This window comes from Megascapheus bottae, chromosome 8 (assembly GCF_031878675.1).
Source record: "Megascapheus bottae isolate mThoBot1 chromosome 8, mThoBot2.hap1, whole genome shotgun sequence".
Taxonomy (NCBI): domain Eukaryota; kingdom Metazoa; phylum Chordata; class Mammalia; order Rodentia; family Geomyidae; genus Megascapheus; species Megascapheus bottae.
This window is the reverse complement of record NC_143516.1, coordinates 23,120,538-23,137,431: the sequence shown is the minus strand read 5'-3', so window position 1 is coordinate 23,137,431 and position 16,894 is coordinate 23,120,538. Positions and strand designations below refer to the sequence as shown.

Here is a 16,894-nt window from a genome sequence, read left to right as displayed (position 1 = left end):
CATCTGTCATTTTCTGAGTTCAAAATCGTGGCCATTCTTTTTGGGGTAAGGTGGTATCTTAGGATTGCTTTTGTTTGCATTTCCTTTATGACCATGGATGATGAGCATTTTCTCATATGCTTTTCTTCCATTTTAACCTCTTCTTTTGATATTAGTTCCCTTGCCCATTTAGAGATTGGTTTGTTGGGTTGGGGGATTAGTTTCTTGAGTTCCCTGTAGATAATAGATATTAAGCATTTGTCTGGTGTATTATTGGTAAATATTTTCCCCAGTTGGTTGGTTGTCTCTCTACTTTTATCTGTGCAGAAACTTTTTATTTTTAGGTAGTTCCAATTGTCTAGTCTCTCTCCAATCTGTTATGACCCTGGGATTCTGTTCAGGAAGTTTTTGCCTATGCCTACGAGTTCCAGTGTCTCTCCTACTCTATTGTGTAACAGTTTCAAGGTTTCAGGTCTGATATTGAGGTCTTTGATCCATTTTGAGTTAATGCTTGCACATGGCAAAAGGCTAGGATCAATTTTTAGTTTTCTGCATGTGGCTGCCCAGTTTTGCCAGCACCAGTAATTGAATAGACTATGTTTGTTCCGCTGTGTATCTTTGGCTCCTTTGTCAAATACAAGTTGACTATAGGTATGTGGTTCTATTTCTGGGTCTTCTATTCTGTTCCACTGATCTTCTGGTCTATTATTGTGCCAATACCAGGCTGTTTTTGTTATTATGATTCTATAGTAGAGTTTGAAGTCTGGTATTGTAATACCACCTGCACTTCCCTTTTTGCCCAGAATTGTTTTGTTGTTCCATATGAACCTTTGGATTACACCTTCTATTTCAGTAAAGAATGTCTTTGGGATTTTGATGGGGATTGCATTGAATTTATATATCAATTTTGGCAGTATGGCTATTTTCACTATATTGGTTATCCCTACCCATGAGCATGGGATGTCTTTCCATTTCCTGGTATCCTCTTTAATTTCTTTCATTAAGCTTTTATAATTTTCATTAATAATTCTTTTACATCTTTGATTAAGTTAACTTCTAAATATTTTATTCTTTTGGGGGCTATTTCAAATGGGATCATTTTCTTGATTTTGCCTTCTGTTTGTGTATTGTTGGCATACAGAAAGGCTACTGACTTTGCAGGTTAATTTTGTATCTTGCCAGTTTGCTAAAGTGGTTTGTTAGTTATGGGAGTTTTGGAGTGGAGCTTATTGGGTCGTTCAGGTATAGGATCATGTCATCTGCAAATAGAGATAATTTAATTTCTTCTTTTCCTATGTGGATCACTTTGATGCCCTTCTCTTGCCTTATTGCTCTGGCTAAAGGTTCCAGCACTATATTGAAGAGAAGTGGAGAGAGTGGGCATCCCTGTCTCATTCTAGTCTTTCTCCATTTAGTATGATACTGGTTGCAGGTTTGTCATATATGGCTTTAATTATTTTAAGGAATGTACCACCTATTCCTATTTTTTCTAGGGTTTTCAACATGAATGGATGTTATATTTTGTCAAATGCCTTCTCTATGTAAACAGAAATTATCATATGATTCTTATCCTTAGCTCTATTGATGTGATGTATTACATTAATTTATTTGTGAATGTTAAACCAGTCTTGCATCTGTGGGATGAAGCAAACTTGATCGTAGTGCATAATTTTTAAAATTTGTTTCTGGATTCTGTTGGCTAGTATTTTATTGAGGAGTTTTGCGTCTGTGTTCATTAGAGAGATAGGTCTGTAGTTCTCTTTTTTGGTTGGGTCTTTCCCTAGTTCAGGGATGAATGAAACATTAGCTTCATAAAATGAGTTTGGTATGGCTCCTTCTGCTTCTATTTCTTGGAAGATTTTCAAGAGTATATTTATTAATTCATCTTTAAAAGTCTTGTAGAATTCCTCAGTGAAACCGTCTAGACCTGGGCTCTTTTTGGTTTGCATTTCCCTGATTGCTTCCGCTATTTCATTGTATGAAATTGATTTGTTCAGTTTGCTTATCTCTTCTTGGTTCAATGGGGGTAGGCTATATTTATTTAAGAAATCATCTATTTTTACTAAATTTTCCTTTTTCTTTGAATATAGGCCCTGGAAGTACTTATTCATAATGGACTGAATTTCTTGAATATCAGTTGTGATTGTTTCCTGGGATCTCTAATCTTGTATTTGTTTCTGTCTTTGGCAGTGAGGTGTGTCAGTTGGAGACAGCACATTGATGAGTCTTGTTTCTTAATCCAATCTGGTGTTCTGTGTCTTTGATTGGATTGCTCAGCCAGTACACATTTAGGGAAATTATGGAGAAGTGGTTAGCATCCTTTGTCATTATTTATTTTTCCTTCTGTGTTTCTTACTGTCTCTTTTTCCCCCTTTGTGTTTACTGATTTATAGGTGATAGCTTCTTGATAGGAGTTCTTGATGTTCTGCAATTTGTTCTTGATTATTTAATATTTTTTGTAATGCTGGTTTAGTGTGCTATATTCATATAGCTGCTCTTTGGAATGAAATATTCTTGTTTCTCCCTCAAATATAAATGTTAGTTTCACTGGATATATCAGTCTGGGTTGACAGTGTTGGTTTTCAGAACATGAATGATATTTTTCCAAGCTTTTCTTGCATTTAAGGTTTATGTGGATAGGTCTGCAGTGATTCTATTTTTTTTTCATTGTAGTATAGCTCTGTTTTTGTGGCATTTAAGATCAATTCCTTAGTATTCAGGTCTACTGTTTTTACTATGATGTGTCTGGATACGTTCCTTCTGGGATTCTGTTTGCTTGGGGTCCTGAAGGCTTCAGTAATGTGAGTGAGACTTTCCCTTTTGAGGTTGGGGAAATTCTCTGCTATAATCTTGGTGAATAAGTGTTGCATTCCCTTTGTTTGAAACTCCTCCCCTCCATCAATTCCCATTACACGAAGATTAGATTTCTTGGCTACATCTACCAGGTCCTGGAGTTCTCTTTGATGAATTCTGACTGATTTCTCCAGACCGATGACTCTGTTCCAGCTCTTGAGTTTTGCCTTCGGTTCCTGTTGTCCTGTTCTCCATCTCAGTTAGTTTGTTGCTTAGCGCTTCCATTTTAGTTTGCATTGTGGACATTGAGCCATCATGTCTGCTCATCTAGGAAAGTATAAGCTTTGTCTATTTTTGTCTCCACTTCTCTTTTGAAATCAAAGAACTCCTTGGTGATTTCCTGCTGTATTCCTGGAATCGTTTCTGGAGTTCTGCTTTAATCTCTTTAGTCATGTCCACAATCGTCTTGAACAGCGTCATGTTTCGTATCTCTTCAGGTGTCATCTCTTTGGATGGTGACATTTCTCTCATCCCTTCACTCTTCTTTCCTTTCGGAATTTGTGTGGGACTTTGATTATTTATATATTCGTCATTTGTCTCTGTGATTTCCGCCTCATTGGAATTGAGACTGTTGTAGGTTCGCTCTGTCGTCAGTCGGCGGTCTTTACTTCGTTTGGGGCTGGTGGTTCTGGGAATCTGTGTATTTGTGTGGAACTCCATTGCTGACTGAGTCTGAGCTTGCAGCTATTGCTGGTGTGTCAGCCCGTTCCTAAAGGCTGTGTGCAGCTGTTCACCTAAGTCTCAGCTAGCCCAACAGCTGGCTGGTTTGCCAGCTCTGTTCCCAGGGGTGGGGCTCAGCTGAGGGCCTGTGCTTTGGGAGCTTCCACAGTAGGGTTGAGCTGTGCACCTTGGTCTCAGCTAGCCCAACAGCTGCTTGTTTGCCAGCTCTGTTCCCAGAGGCGGGGCTGGGCTAGGAGTCCACAGTAGGGTGGAATGGCACCTTTCTGGTTCTCTGAGTGCAAGCTTGGCCCTTGCTGGCCTGCCCTTTAATTCTCTGCTGTGTTTTGGGGAAGTACAGGGCCGCTTTTGGCTGTGAGTCTTTCTGTGGGGAGGCCCCCCCAATGCTGGCTTGCCAAAGGCTCCTGGCAGGAGGGCGCCCCACTAAGTGTTGGCTCACTCAGATGCAGGAGCATGCACATCATCTGCAGTTAGAATGCAGAGTCTTAGCGCCAGTTTCAGTGGCCTGGAGGAAAAGGCTGTTGGGCTGATGTGAGCAGGAATACCTCCACACTTGTTGGTGGGGTGCTGGGTCTTAGCGCCCACCTGCCCGCCTGTCAGTCTCCAGTCAATGTCCTGGGGGAGGGGGCTGTTGAGGGAAGGGACAGGATTCTGAATTCCTTGCCAGTCTTTCTTGGGCAGGGTGGAGAGGTCTGGGTTAAGTTCTGTAGCTCGCCACCATCTCTGCTTTCCTGATAGGATTGGGGGAACCCTCTGGACTATTTTCTCGTTGGGGTTTGATGTGAGCTGTTCCGGGGTGTTGGAGGGTCGTTCGCTTCCTCTCTGGTCTCCACCGCCATCTGTGCTGCCTGCCCCTGGTCTGTGTGGGTTCCTGCGTCTGGATTCCGCTGCTTGCTGGAGTTCCGAGGGGTCCTTGTGTTTGGATTCTTTGAGAACGTTGGATACAAGCTTTATCTTGGTTTCTTGTCCAATTTGTGTACTTCTCCATTGCTTCTTGAATTTGTAGTTGTGGATTTCTTAAGACAGTTGGCTCTTGGGATTCCTCGATTCTCTCATTTTGTGGGAAAGAGCTAGGCTGGGTCCCTGATGTTTCCACACCATCTTGCTTCCCCCTTCCTTTTTCACCTTTAATCCACTCTTTAGTTTTCTGTCTGGGATGTCCATATTTATATTCATTTTTTAGTTATCCAAAATAGTTCTGAGAAAAACACAACTTTCTAATTTCTCCACTTCCATTGCAGAAACATGTGGAATTCATTCAAAGTTCATGAGAGCTGTATATCCTACCAAAACCTTCCCAAATCATTATACTCTTGTTACGGTAAGTGTTTGGCCCACTGGGAAGATGGGACGATGGGCCACAGATAGGAAAATGGACTCCATTTGATAGATCCTTGGGACAAGAACTGGTCAAGCTCATTCTGCAAGCTTCGCAAGTATACGTGGTGATAGTTCATAGAGTAGTTCAGATAGGAGAGCATTCTACCGTAGTATGAGGGCTGTCCTGAGAGACTGGGGTCATTACCTAGATTCAATATTGCTTCAGTGATAAATCTTGTGGCTTGACACATCTGACTGAAATAGTTGTCCTAGTTTAGAGTACTATTTGTGCCACTTAGAACTGGATGAAATGGAGGATGTAATATTAAAAAAAGTCCTATTCCTTAGCCTTAATCTCCAAAAGATATTTGCTTCTCTAGTACATTGCTTTTAGCTGTTTGTGGAGCAGTAATTATACCTTATTTAAATTTTTATCTTTAAGTAATTGTATGTATGTAGAAAAATATTCTCATTATTTGCACATCACATATTTGTACATTTATCTACTCAGTGAAACTTGTTTATAAGCCATGAATCTGTAAATGCAGTGCATGTGTGGACACTGAGCGAAGGCAGAGCAGCCTGACAGTGGAATGACCACCTACACAGTTCTCAGCTGTGACACCTGTCCTCTTATCCCAGCTCTCTTGGAAACAAGTGTGCTTTTGGATTCATTGTCTTTGTAGTCCCATGCTTTCCACATGTCTGTGTTTTTGATAGTGGCGGTTTAAAATTATCACAAGTTTGGTGCTAATTGCTAATTAATATTGCTGAGAGAAAGAAGGGGAAGAGAAGCCTGCCACAGAAAATAACATGTGTTCGGTAAACTTTATTCAGGTATGGGCCATATAGAGTGAGCTAGCAATATATATTAAGTGACTTACCTTTCTAAGACATAAAATACAATATATAAAAACGCTCTAACGAGTGGCCTATAGGAGCCCGTATTTTCCATAGGAATAAAGGTTCAATGTTCATTAATCCAGTTTATAGTACAACTTTATAAGTCATAACCACCATGAAAACAAATGCTACTTATACTTTTTTACATGAATATGCATATATTACATATAGAACATGTGTGCAGATATGTATATAAACAAATAAATGTTATAAGAAAAGTAGTTTAACATATCTAATGCATACATATATGATATATGTATAATATATATATATAAGTTATGTGTATGTATAATATGTACATGTATAATACACATAATACATAATCTACATATAATAAGTTTCTGAAATAATGTCCCCAAATCTATGTAAGAGTAGTTACAATTACACAAGTATAAAAGTATACAAAGCAAATATATGGACTGATTTAATGAGTGGATGTGAATGGATAGAAAAGAGGAAGAAAAGGGATTGGGCAAATTCCTGGTTTAAGTGATAACTTGCTTTGATCCCACTTAGCCAGGATACTCCATGGATAAAAACTTCTGGATAGTAAATTTCTTGCTAATATAAAGTGGCTAATTATTATTGTAATATGGAAAACTTTATTAACAGTTCCTAGACACACACACACACACACACACACACACACACACACACACACACACCATCAACCCAAACCATTCTTTTGCTGCTACAGACATTGAAGAACTAGAACAAACATATCAATATCCATGTTCAAAACCGGGTGTTTTATATTAAAAGGTAAAAATGACCATCCTTTCTAGAAGGAGAATACAGATTATATGCTATTTTAAATGTAAGCATATATTTCCTAAATGAATTATTTTTATTTTAATTTTTTCTAGGGTTTGTATCCAGAATCACATGGCATCATTGACAATAATATGTACGATGTATATCTCAACAAGAGTTTTTCACTTTCTTCAGTGCAGAAATACAGTCCTGACTGGTGGCAAGGACAACCAGTATGTAGCCTTCCACTTGTAGGATTTAAAGTGACCTTTGTTTCCCTAAATGACAGTGGGTTAATCATCCTTCTACACTTGCACTATTACAGCATCCATCTTGTTTCCCAAGGGCTGAGAGTTTCACTGTTATTTATTATTGCAGTTTGAATTTTAAAAGGTTTAAGGTTTTTACCTATCTACATATGTTCAGATTTATGTGTGTGTGTGTGTGCTGGTGCTGGGGCTCGAACTCCCAGCCTGGGCACTGTCCCTGAGCTTTTCTGCTCATGGCTACTGTTCTACCACTTGAGCCACAACTGCACTTCTTGGGTTTTTGGTGCTTCACTGGAGATAAGAATTTTTTTTTTTTTTGTCAGAGTCTACTCCTGAGTAGCTGGGATTACAGGCATAAGACACTGGAACTTGGCTTTTCTCAGATTTTGAAAACATCTTTCTATTTAGTAAATGATAAGTAGAACAAAAGTATATTTCATTATGTATCACATGTTAACTAGGAATATGTATATATGAAATGGCTAAACTAATTACCATATGTACACATTCACATGACTATTAAATCTCTCCTGAAGAATACAGTGCACTACTCTTAGCTGTGGCCACTACTGGCTAAAATAACTTTTCTCTTTTCTCCTTTTTATATCCTTTAATCAACCTCTCCTTGAGCAGCTCTTCACCTTCATTTTAAAATTACTTCATTTGAAATTATTTTTATAGTTAATATAATTAAAGTGTATGGTGGTTCAGTCAAATGGTTTTAGATTAATTTTAGGTACTGTATTATACAGATCTGAGTCTGGAAATGACTGAGAAGTATCTGTTAATTTTCTGTCATACTGTTTTTGTCCTTTCTTGAAAAGGAAGGACAAAAGTATTGTATAATTTTTTTATTAGTTTGAGAAAAAGATGAACTTACTGCCCTAACCACACTTTTTTATGTTTGAGGCAGATAATGGAATCATTATATTTTTAACTAATACAAAGCTGAATTTTAATAATTATAAAAAACATTCGAAGACAAAATAGGGCTGAGAATGTGGCTAGTGGTAGGTACTTGTCTGGCATGCATGAAGCCGTGGGTTCGATTCCTTGGTACCACATATATGGAAACAAGCTGGAAGTGATGGTGTTGCTCAAGTGGTAGAGCGCTAGCCTTGAGAAAGCCTAATGGCAGTGTTCAGACCCTGAGTCCAAGTCCCAAGACTGGCAAAAAAAATAGTTTCTAGTAATGTAGCATTGACATCCAAACTAATGATTCTATTTTCTTATTTTCCCATGCATCTTTTCTTCCTACAGATTTGGCTGACAGCAATGTATCAAGGCTTAAAAGCTGCTGCTTACTATTGGCCAGGATCAGATGTGGCTATCAATGGCTCCTTTCCTACCATCTACATGAATTACAGCAAGTAGGGTAGCGCTTTCAGAAAATGGCCTGTCTGGACAGAAATGACAAGGACGTTAGAAATATTTTTCCTTTGACACAGAAAACTACTGATCTGTTTTAAATGAACAGCTAGTAGCTGGCAATGGATGATTGGTCTATATCTACCAACCCCCTTCCTTCTTCTTTTTTCCTTCCTTCCTTCCTTCCTTCCTTCCTTCCTTCCTTCCTTCCTTCCTCCCTCCCTCCCTCCCTCCCTCCCTCCCTCCCTCCCTCCCTTCCTTCCTCTCTTTTTCTTTCTTTCTTGAACTCTGGGCCTGGCCCCTGTCCTTGAGCTCTTCAGCTCAAGGCTATTGCCCTACCCCTTGAACCACAGAGCCACTTCCAGTTTTCTAGTGATTAATTGGAGATAAGAGCCTCACAGACTTTAGTGCCTGGTCTGGCTTTCAACCCAAATCCTCAGAGCTCAGCCTCCTGAGTAGCTAGGATTACTAGCATGAACCATTGCGCCCAGCTGTTTCTTTCTATCATCATTTATTATCTATTCTCTCCTATATATTTATCATCTGTCTACCAAATTCTGTAGGAGGAAAGGATGACAATTAATGGCTTTTTATTTTAACTGAGGAAAACTAAGGGAAAGAAAACTGAGAGAGAAACAAAATGCATTTGTTTAATAAATACTGAAAACAGTATTATACCCTTTGAGCATATTGAATTTTTTTCAGTAAGTTAATAATAAATTGATATTGAAGATAGTAACCTAACTTCTGGAGAACTTTAGTAATTGTATTTTATTTCATTTACCTTTTAAAATTATTTTTACTCTCCCCCACAGTTCTGTCCCATATGAAGAGAGGATCTCAACATTGTTAAAATGGCTGGACCTTCCAAAAGCTGAAAGGTAATATGGTCAAAAATGTGCTGGCACAGATGGAGAAATGAGAGAAATCTCTGGAATTCTTTTATATCAGTGACCAATTTTTGGGAAAAAAATGACATTGGCATTGCCATTCAGTGGGCATTTTTCAAGAATCAAGAAACAAGGCTCTGGAGAGTATAGTCGGCACCATTCATAATAGAGATAGAGTCCAAGACAAAGGAGAGGCAGATAAGGAGCAGGATAGAGAGCTGTGGTGGAAAGGAAAGTGGGTTTAACACTTTCCTCTTAGAAGTGACTCTGGGAGCCCATGATGTTGGCACAAGGCCATGGCACCAGGAAGTGGTCATTACATAGGGAGTACCAGAAACCTGACACCTGATAAAAGAAGGTTAGGAACTAAAGAGATCTGAAATGCATGAACAAGGAAGATGTTGACAGCTTCTGGATGCCCAAGTTTGGGTCTTATCTACTTTCTGTTAGGAGTGGTCAAGTTTAACCATCTGGCATTGACAAAGAGAAAGCTAGGGATAAAATCCCCAAGTCCAGCCTGTAGATATCCTCCCAGTTATTAATATTTCTCTGTTTTAATTTTGCCCTAGACCCAATTTTTATACCATATATGTGGAAGAACCTGATTCTTCAGGACATAAAAGTGGACCAGTCAGTGCTGCAGTAAGTTTTTTTTTTTAATCAAGTGGGAAAATCAGGTAGCCCACCAATAAAAACAGTATTATTTTGTTTCTCTAAAAATAGAAATGTATTCGATAAATACAAGAGAAGGTCAAAATAATTAAAAGTCTAAACAGGATCTCTGCCTTTGTAACCACAAAAATAGTTATGAATCTAGGAAAGAACAACTGCCTCATGAACCACATCTTGAATCTTTGGTAAAAATTTACTCATGTCCTTGAGGTGGTACTGTCATTTCATACCATGAAAATATCAAAGCTAGAGATTGTATGTGCCAATGTAGTGTGTAAATGTGGCCATTTCCAACTGTCATGATGTGCAAGGGCATTGTGGAAATATCTAGCTGTCCATGCATTTATACTTTGCTTATGAGTATACTTACTATGTTACCACCTCTGGCAGTCATTCATCACTGAAACTCACAATATTAATATTTCATTGTTAGTTAACTTCTGTAATATTACTGCATTAATATCAGCCAAGAAACTAACTTGTCTCCCATGTTCCACTGAAATCTCTATCCTTATGGACATGGTGTGAACTGGGAAAGCTCTCATGAGTCAGCTGGCCTTTACCACTTGTGTGGACTCACTTAGCAGTCATCTTCCATTAGGAGGCTGGCAGCATCCTCCCCTCCCCTCCCCTCCCTTTCCCTCCCCTCCCCTCCCCTCCCTTCCCCTCCCTTTCCTTTCTTTTCTTCCCCTTCTTGCTCATCCCTCCCTTCTTTCCTTTTACTTTTAGTGCTCTAGTTTCATACTTTATTATAATTTTGGAAAAGCCTTCAAAGAAAGAGATCCAAGTGACCTGAGAAGTCTATGAAGATGTTTCCCAGTCTAATCTGAGGATGGAATGGGCCTAGAGGTAGCTAGGAGAGAATCCTGTGAGAGACAAAAGAAAACCCAAACAAATAAACCAGAATTATTGAATGCCGGGGCCAGCCGGCAGCAAACCAGGGTTCGCAGATTGGGATTCCTGAAATAGGGGGCAAGGACTAGGAAAAAATAGAAGAGAGACAGACACACCGGGTCCGGGATGTCTGCAGCCCAGGTAAAGACTGCCCCGTTTATTGTCAACTACAGGCTTATATCCCTTCTTGAAACCAGGGAACTTCCAGGTGTTACATTCATATGGTAATTCTCAGGTCATTTAAACAGAATAAGGCCAGAAAACAATAAGACAATAAAGCCATGGTCTGATGCAAATCAAGGTACAGTTTGATTCTACTCTGGCTCCCAACAATTGAATATCCTGATTAGGAAGAAGCCAAGCATACTAGAGGAGCATATAAAATGAGCCACAGATAGACTAACAGATAGATGACTTGACAAACAGACATGATAATTGTAATGATCTTAACAGCAGCAAATTAGATGACTTGACAAACAGACATGATAATTGTAATGATCTTAACAGCAGCAAATCTGCATGAAGTGATGCTGTGGTGGATGCCATTTGTAACACTCTGTGTGTGTGTGTGTGTGTGTGTGTGTGTGTGTGTGTGTGTGTGTGTGTGTGTGTGTGACTGTCTCCTAATAACTGGAGCATTGGGAATCAGGAGAGTGGGTTAAAAGAAAACGTGGAGAAGGAGGCAGCCATTGAATCATTCAGCTCTTTGCAGGCCTTCAAAAGTGCAATGGGAAGTGCTGAGGCAATGTCAGGAAGAAAGTGAAGCCACCGGACCTATTTGGACTTAAGACCGTGGTCACAGTATAAGAGGAATGGAAGGGAAACTGGGAAGAAACAGATCAGTCTATGCCACATTCTAGAAAGGAGACGGTAGGGATTTCTACCAGTCATGGCAGCCAGTGGGGATGGAAGGAAACGCATTGAGATTCGCTTAGGAGGGAGACATGGCATGACTTGGTGTGTCATGGCAGAGAGGGATGGGAAAGCAAAACCATGAGAGTCTAGTTTCTGCCCTATTCTGGCAGATAAGGGATGGCAGTTCCATTGGCATTAGGCCTCCGCATGGGGTGAATTTGGGGAAGAAGCTCATTATGCAACCACGGCACCTGTGAGGCCTCCTGCAGGTGTTCAGTAAGAAACCGAGTACACCTTTAAAGCTAGCACACGCGTGATGCACAGAAGGGGAGCTGGCCTAAGGAGAGAGTGAAGGGTGTGGGTAGAAAGAATATTAAGATGAAACCTCATTTAGACTTAGGCGAACGATGAGGAAAATTGTAGGTTTCACAACTTTATTATTACTGTTATTTTTTATTGCCTTTACATTGTTGTATAAATGTGTTTCAAATCAACATGTGAGTTTTCGAGTACCAATGCCTCCTGGTCAATGTCATCCCTCCAACCGCACCCCTCCCCTCAAACGCTCTGGTTCTATTTTCACACATGAATGTTGAATGTTATAACTGCATTCACAAGCCTTTCCTCTCTCATTCAACTCTTCCCCATTAACAACACAGCAGTCAGTTAGTGACATGTAAAGTACAAAGGCTATTTTAGTTTATACTCACTAGCTAAGGTGACAGCTTAAAACACACTGTAGTCTTTTCAGATTTTAAAACCCTTCTTTTAGCCTGGCATGGAATACCCACATGTGATCCTAACTAGTGAGGAGACAGAGGCAGGAGGATCACAAGTTACAGGCCAGATAAAGTTAGTGAGACTGTATCTCAAGTAAAAAATACAACAGTTAAGGCTGAGGGCATGGCTCAAGCTGTAGAGTGTTTGCCTAGCAGGCGCAGGACACTGGATTCAACCCTCTGTCTTATAAACTCTCTTCTTTCTGCTCTTCAGAGCCTCCCCTGGGCAGTTTTTATGGGCCTAATTTTGTCAGGCATGCTTAGCCATGAAGAAGACGATGCTCTTGCTGTTGAGGAAAAGAATAAAGGAGAAAAGAATCAAGGAGACAGAGTTGTTGTACAGTAGTATTGATAAATATAGGCCTTTCAGGTTAAAAAAATTTCAACTGAAGAGCTAAAAAAGCGCCCCCATTCTGAAGCAGCAACTGTCTTATTGTTTATGTAAACTGTGAGTGACCCAAAAGTGCACCTAAATTAAAGAAACAGAATTGTGGTGCCATTAAGTCCCAGGAACTGACTTGTCTGTGTTAAAATTAACCAGAACTCGTGTAAATTCAAGGGATGGCATTTGTTTTCCAAAGCAGAACTCGCACGTAAATTCAAGGGATGGCATTTGTTTTCTAAAACCATAAAACTACCCTTAGACAGCTAATTAGGACTCTACTGGTATAGGAATCCCCCTTAGCTCCAACTGCCCTGAACTGTCCCTAACCCCTACCTTATCTCATTCCAATAGCTGATTGCTGTGTTAATGTAAATCTATAGTCTTTGCCTTTAAAAACCCTGTAGAAAAGCTGTTCAGGGCTTCCTCCTGGGCTCCCGCTGTATGGGAGTGTAGGACGGAGCCCCAGAGCTAGCCTGCCTGAATAAAGCCTTGCTTTTGCATTTCAGAACGTCTGACTCTCGGTGGTCTCTTGGTGGTCGTCCTGAGACTTGGGCATAACACAACTACCAAAAATTGTTAATGGAAAGATTCTTGTGACATTGTATACCTTATGAAATGGTGGCATTAGAGTGCTAAGATGTGGGTGGTGGAGAGGCATTTGAAATATGGTGAGATCGGGGGCTTTATTTAATTTTTTAAAGCCAAAGTCTCACTATGTAGCCTAGCATGGTCTCCAACTCATGACCTTCCTGCTTCCTTTCTTTTCTTTTCTTGAGAGAGATGGCTCCTTTTTTTTTTTTTGCCAGTCCTGGGCTTGAGCTCAGGGCCTGAGCACTGTCCTTGGACTTTCTCAAGGCTAGAGCTCTACCACTTGAGCCTCAGCACCACTTGCGGCTTTTTTCTATGTATGTGGTACCGAGGAATCGAACCCGGGTCTTCGTGCATGCTAGGCAAGCACTTTAACCACTAGGCCAAACTTCCGGCCCCAAGGCTCCTTTGTTTTCATTCAGAGTTGTTTGGACTACATGCCCCCACCCATGCTTCCTGTGTCATTGTGTAGCTGGAATGACAGATATGATCTGGTGTTGAGATGGAGACTCCTGAACTCTTTGCCCAGGAGAGCCTAGAACCTCAGTCTGCCTGCTCCTCATCTCCTGAGAAATGTTAAGAGTATAGACATGAGCCACCCATTTCAGGAACTGCTTAACTATAGATGTGTTCCAAGGATGATCTAATATTAGGATAAAATAGTCACAGAATGTCCTGGCCGGATCTGAGTAATTTTAAATAATCATTTCCATACTTTAGTACTATTCAGCTGTTGCTAATTACTGATGAAAGAATTATCACATGTTCCATGGAATGAGGAGTTGGAAAAATTCAGAAAAGACAATGAAGACCAGATTGGTTTCAATGTTGGTACTTCTGACTTGCATGACAGCAACGATTCAGAGCTCTGAGGAGCTCCACTATGGAGAAGAGCATCCTGCATCTGTCTACATCTGCATGGGTGTGGAGTCTCTGGAAAGCAGATTACAGCAGTGCTGGGTAGAACTCCTGCAAGCAGGATCCTCTCTGCAGCCTTGCATTCCATTTCCCATGAGGAGACTTCTGGCTCCCATGCAGCGTTCTCCTCTGGGAGTGTTATACTGCTTTCACTGTGCGAGGTCTCATGGCCTCTGTGAAAGTGACTGAATGGGATTCCATGGAGTGAGGACATTTTCTTTTTTTCTCTTTTCATTTTCTCTTTTCTTTCTTTCTCTCCTCCTTAACCCCTACCCTGGTGTTGGGCATCAAACCTGCACGCTAGGCAAACAAAACCAGAGGTTTTGTTTTGTTTTGTTTTTGCCAGTCCTGGCCTTGGGCTCAGGGCCTGAGCACTGTCCTTGAACTTTCTCAGGGCTAGCACTCTACCACTTAAGCCATAGCACCACTTCTGACTTTTTTCTATGTATGTGGTACCCAGGAATTGAACCCTGGTCTTCGTGCATGCTAAGCAAGCACTCTACCACTAGGCCAAACTCTTTGGCCCACCAGAGGGTTTTTTTTTTTTTTTTTTAACAAATGTGCCCATTTGTTAAAACTTTGTGTGCCCACTGCTGTGTGCATTCTCTCCATGCTCGTGCTCTTCTCAGTTTGTTCTTTCTTTCCATGGAGTGTGTAATTCATGAAAGACTCTGGGATTAGAGACTAGGGGATCAGTTAAGTGGTTCGTTTAGTCCCTTCCCTGCAGGAGCACGAGGTAGCCATAGGAAATAAGTACACAGGATGTCATAATCATAGACACAGAATACCATGATGTCACACGTGCACAGGATGCCATACATGTGATATCATGCACACATGATGATATATACCAGAGTAGTTTTCACTGTAACAGTATGCCAAGGGGAGGGAGAAGGCTGATGACAGGCTCTCAGTGTGCTTGGAGAAGTGTGAAAGGTAGCAGCTTACATGGCAACAGGCATGAATGAAGGCACTAAGGTTGAATTCAAAAAGCATCTCCAAATTGGTGATGGACTTAGCATGATATAGAGTCTGGGTTGTGTTTATTTTCCTAATCTATAATGAGGCCAGGAATTAGAAATCATGCACTAAAGTGCTTAACTCAAACTGACCTGTAGAATTATTCTTCAAAATAAGAAAAACAAAAAGAAAAAATGTATAGTAATAGCATTGGAGACTAAATATTCTTTTTTCCTAATCCATTGCTGTTATAGTTTCTCATTCAATGGAAAAAATAACTGAAAAGTTACATCAGTGAAATTCATTTAAATTTTAGGTTCGTTCAATACTGATGCCCTGGCACATGTTAAAAGAAAGAAATATCAAAAAGAAAAATTTTTAAGAAAGAATACATTATAAACACTAAAACAAAAATAGACTCCACAAATAGAATCATTAGTACTTTGGCATATTCTCGTTTAGTTCTCTATGCATGTATATTTACTCAGAAATGTCTGCATATAGTTGGTTTCCCATTTGTTAATATTAACATTGTGTTGTGAGCTTTTTCCTGTGCCTTATAATTCTGATTTGTGGACTGAGGACATAGTCTATGAATTGAGTCTCCAGCACCATAATCACATACAAAAATAAAGGGCTGTCCACTGTACATTCTGAAAATATATGCCCTATTTTATTGGCCCTGACATATAAGTTACACATCAATGTTGAAATGACTATCTTTCCCTGTATTCTCCATTTGTACACTGAGTACTTAGGAAAACTATCTAGAAGTAGCTTTCTTAGGCAGTAGAGTATGCACCTTCTTTAACTCTCTGGTCATGACAGTCACGTGACTTTCCAGACTAGAGGCAGCACTCTCACGACAGTGACTGGGTATCCCACCTTAACGTTCGTTGATGTCCAGTATTATTTCATACATTTATTGGCCTGTAAATAATCTTCTTTTATAAGAAATCTTGTTCTTTCTTTCCTTCCTTTTTTTGCTTACAGAAACGTAGGGAATTGGTACTTGGTAAATGTAGTTAAGATAGGTGCTGAAATCTAATGTTTTATTTCAAAGCCTGGCAAAGTTTAGAGGAAGAAACGTGTTTAATTTTTACTTGACTAGATAATGATTTGGTAACTAAAACACCTCACAAAGACAATCTTATTCTGAATTTTAAAGGTGATTAAAGCCTTACAGTTGGTAGACAATGCCTTCGGAATGCTGATGGAGGGTCTCAAACAGCGGAACTTACACAACTGTGTCAATATCATCCTGTTGACTGACCACGGTATGCTTTCACAAGAAAATTTGACATCATATGTTTTCATTGCTTTCTTTTTGTCACTTCAGGGATCACACAAAACTATTATTTTGAGGTCTGTATTTCCAGAACTAGAGATTCTTGAAGATGCAAAACATGAATTTTGTGGTAGATGATGAAAAAAAGAGAAGACTAAATTACAATTTCTACTTATTTAATACTTCTGAACCCTTTCTGTATATTTTATTATGAATAAAATTGAATTATTGTGCTTAATGGGGGCAGGTTTGGGTTGGTATTCAACCTAGAATGTGCTTGATAGGCTTTTTGAACTATTGATAGCTTCATGTAGATTGACTATATTTTATGATGTTGTAGATTGACTGTGCTATATGACATTTATGTATGGATTGACTGTACTTCCTGGTATTGGCCAGTTTATCCAGGCCCTGTTTATTTCAAGTGATATGATTAGAGGTGTATGTAATCATAGCTTTTTGTTTTTAGTGTCTATATTGCTTCATATTTTTCTGTTTAGGATTAATTGCAAAATTAAAATGAAATGAACTAGCAGCTTCTC

At 39.7% G+C, this 16,894-nt stretch overlaps 1 protein-coding gene across 1 annotated transcript in view; it reads left to right on the top strand.

Annotated features, from left to right (window-relative positions):
• The window catches only part of Enpp3 (ectonucleotide pyrophosphatase/phosphodiesterase 3), a 69,096-nt gene that overhangs the window by 22,338 nt on the left and 29,864 nt on the right, over positions 1-16,894 (top strand). The window contains exons 7-12 of the mRNA XM_090338113.1: positions 4,752-4,831; positions 6,600-6,719; positions 8,016-8,125; positions 8,939-9,004; positions 9,583-9,655; positions 16,233-16,341. Of these exons, the coding sequence (XP_090194239.1) occupies positions 4,752-4,831; positions 6,600-6,719; positions 8,016-8,125; positions 8,939-9,004; positions 9,583-9,655; positions 16,233-16,341 (558 nt within the window). The remainder of the gene's footprint in view (positions 1-4,751; positions 4,832-6,599; positions 6,720-8,015; positions 8,126-8,938; positions 9,005-9,582; positions 9,656-16,232; positions 16,342-16,894) is intronic.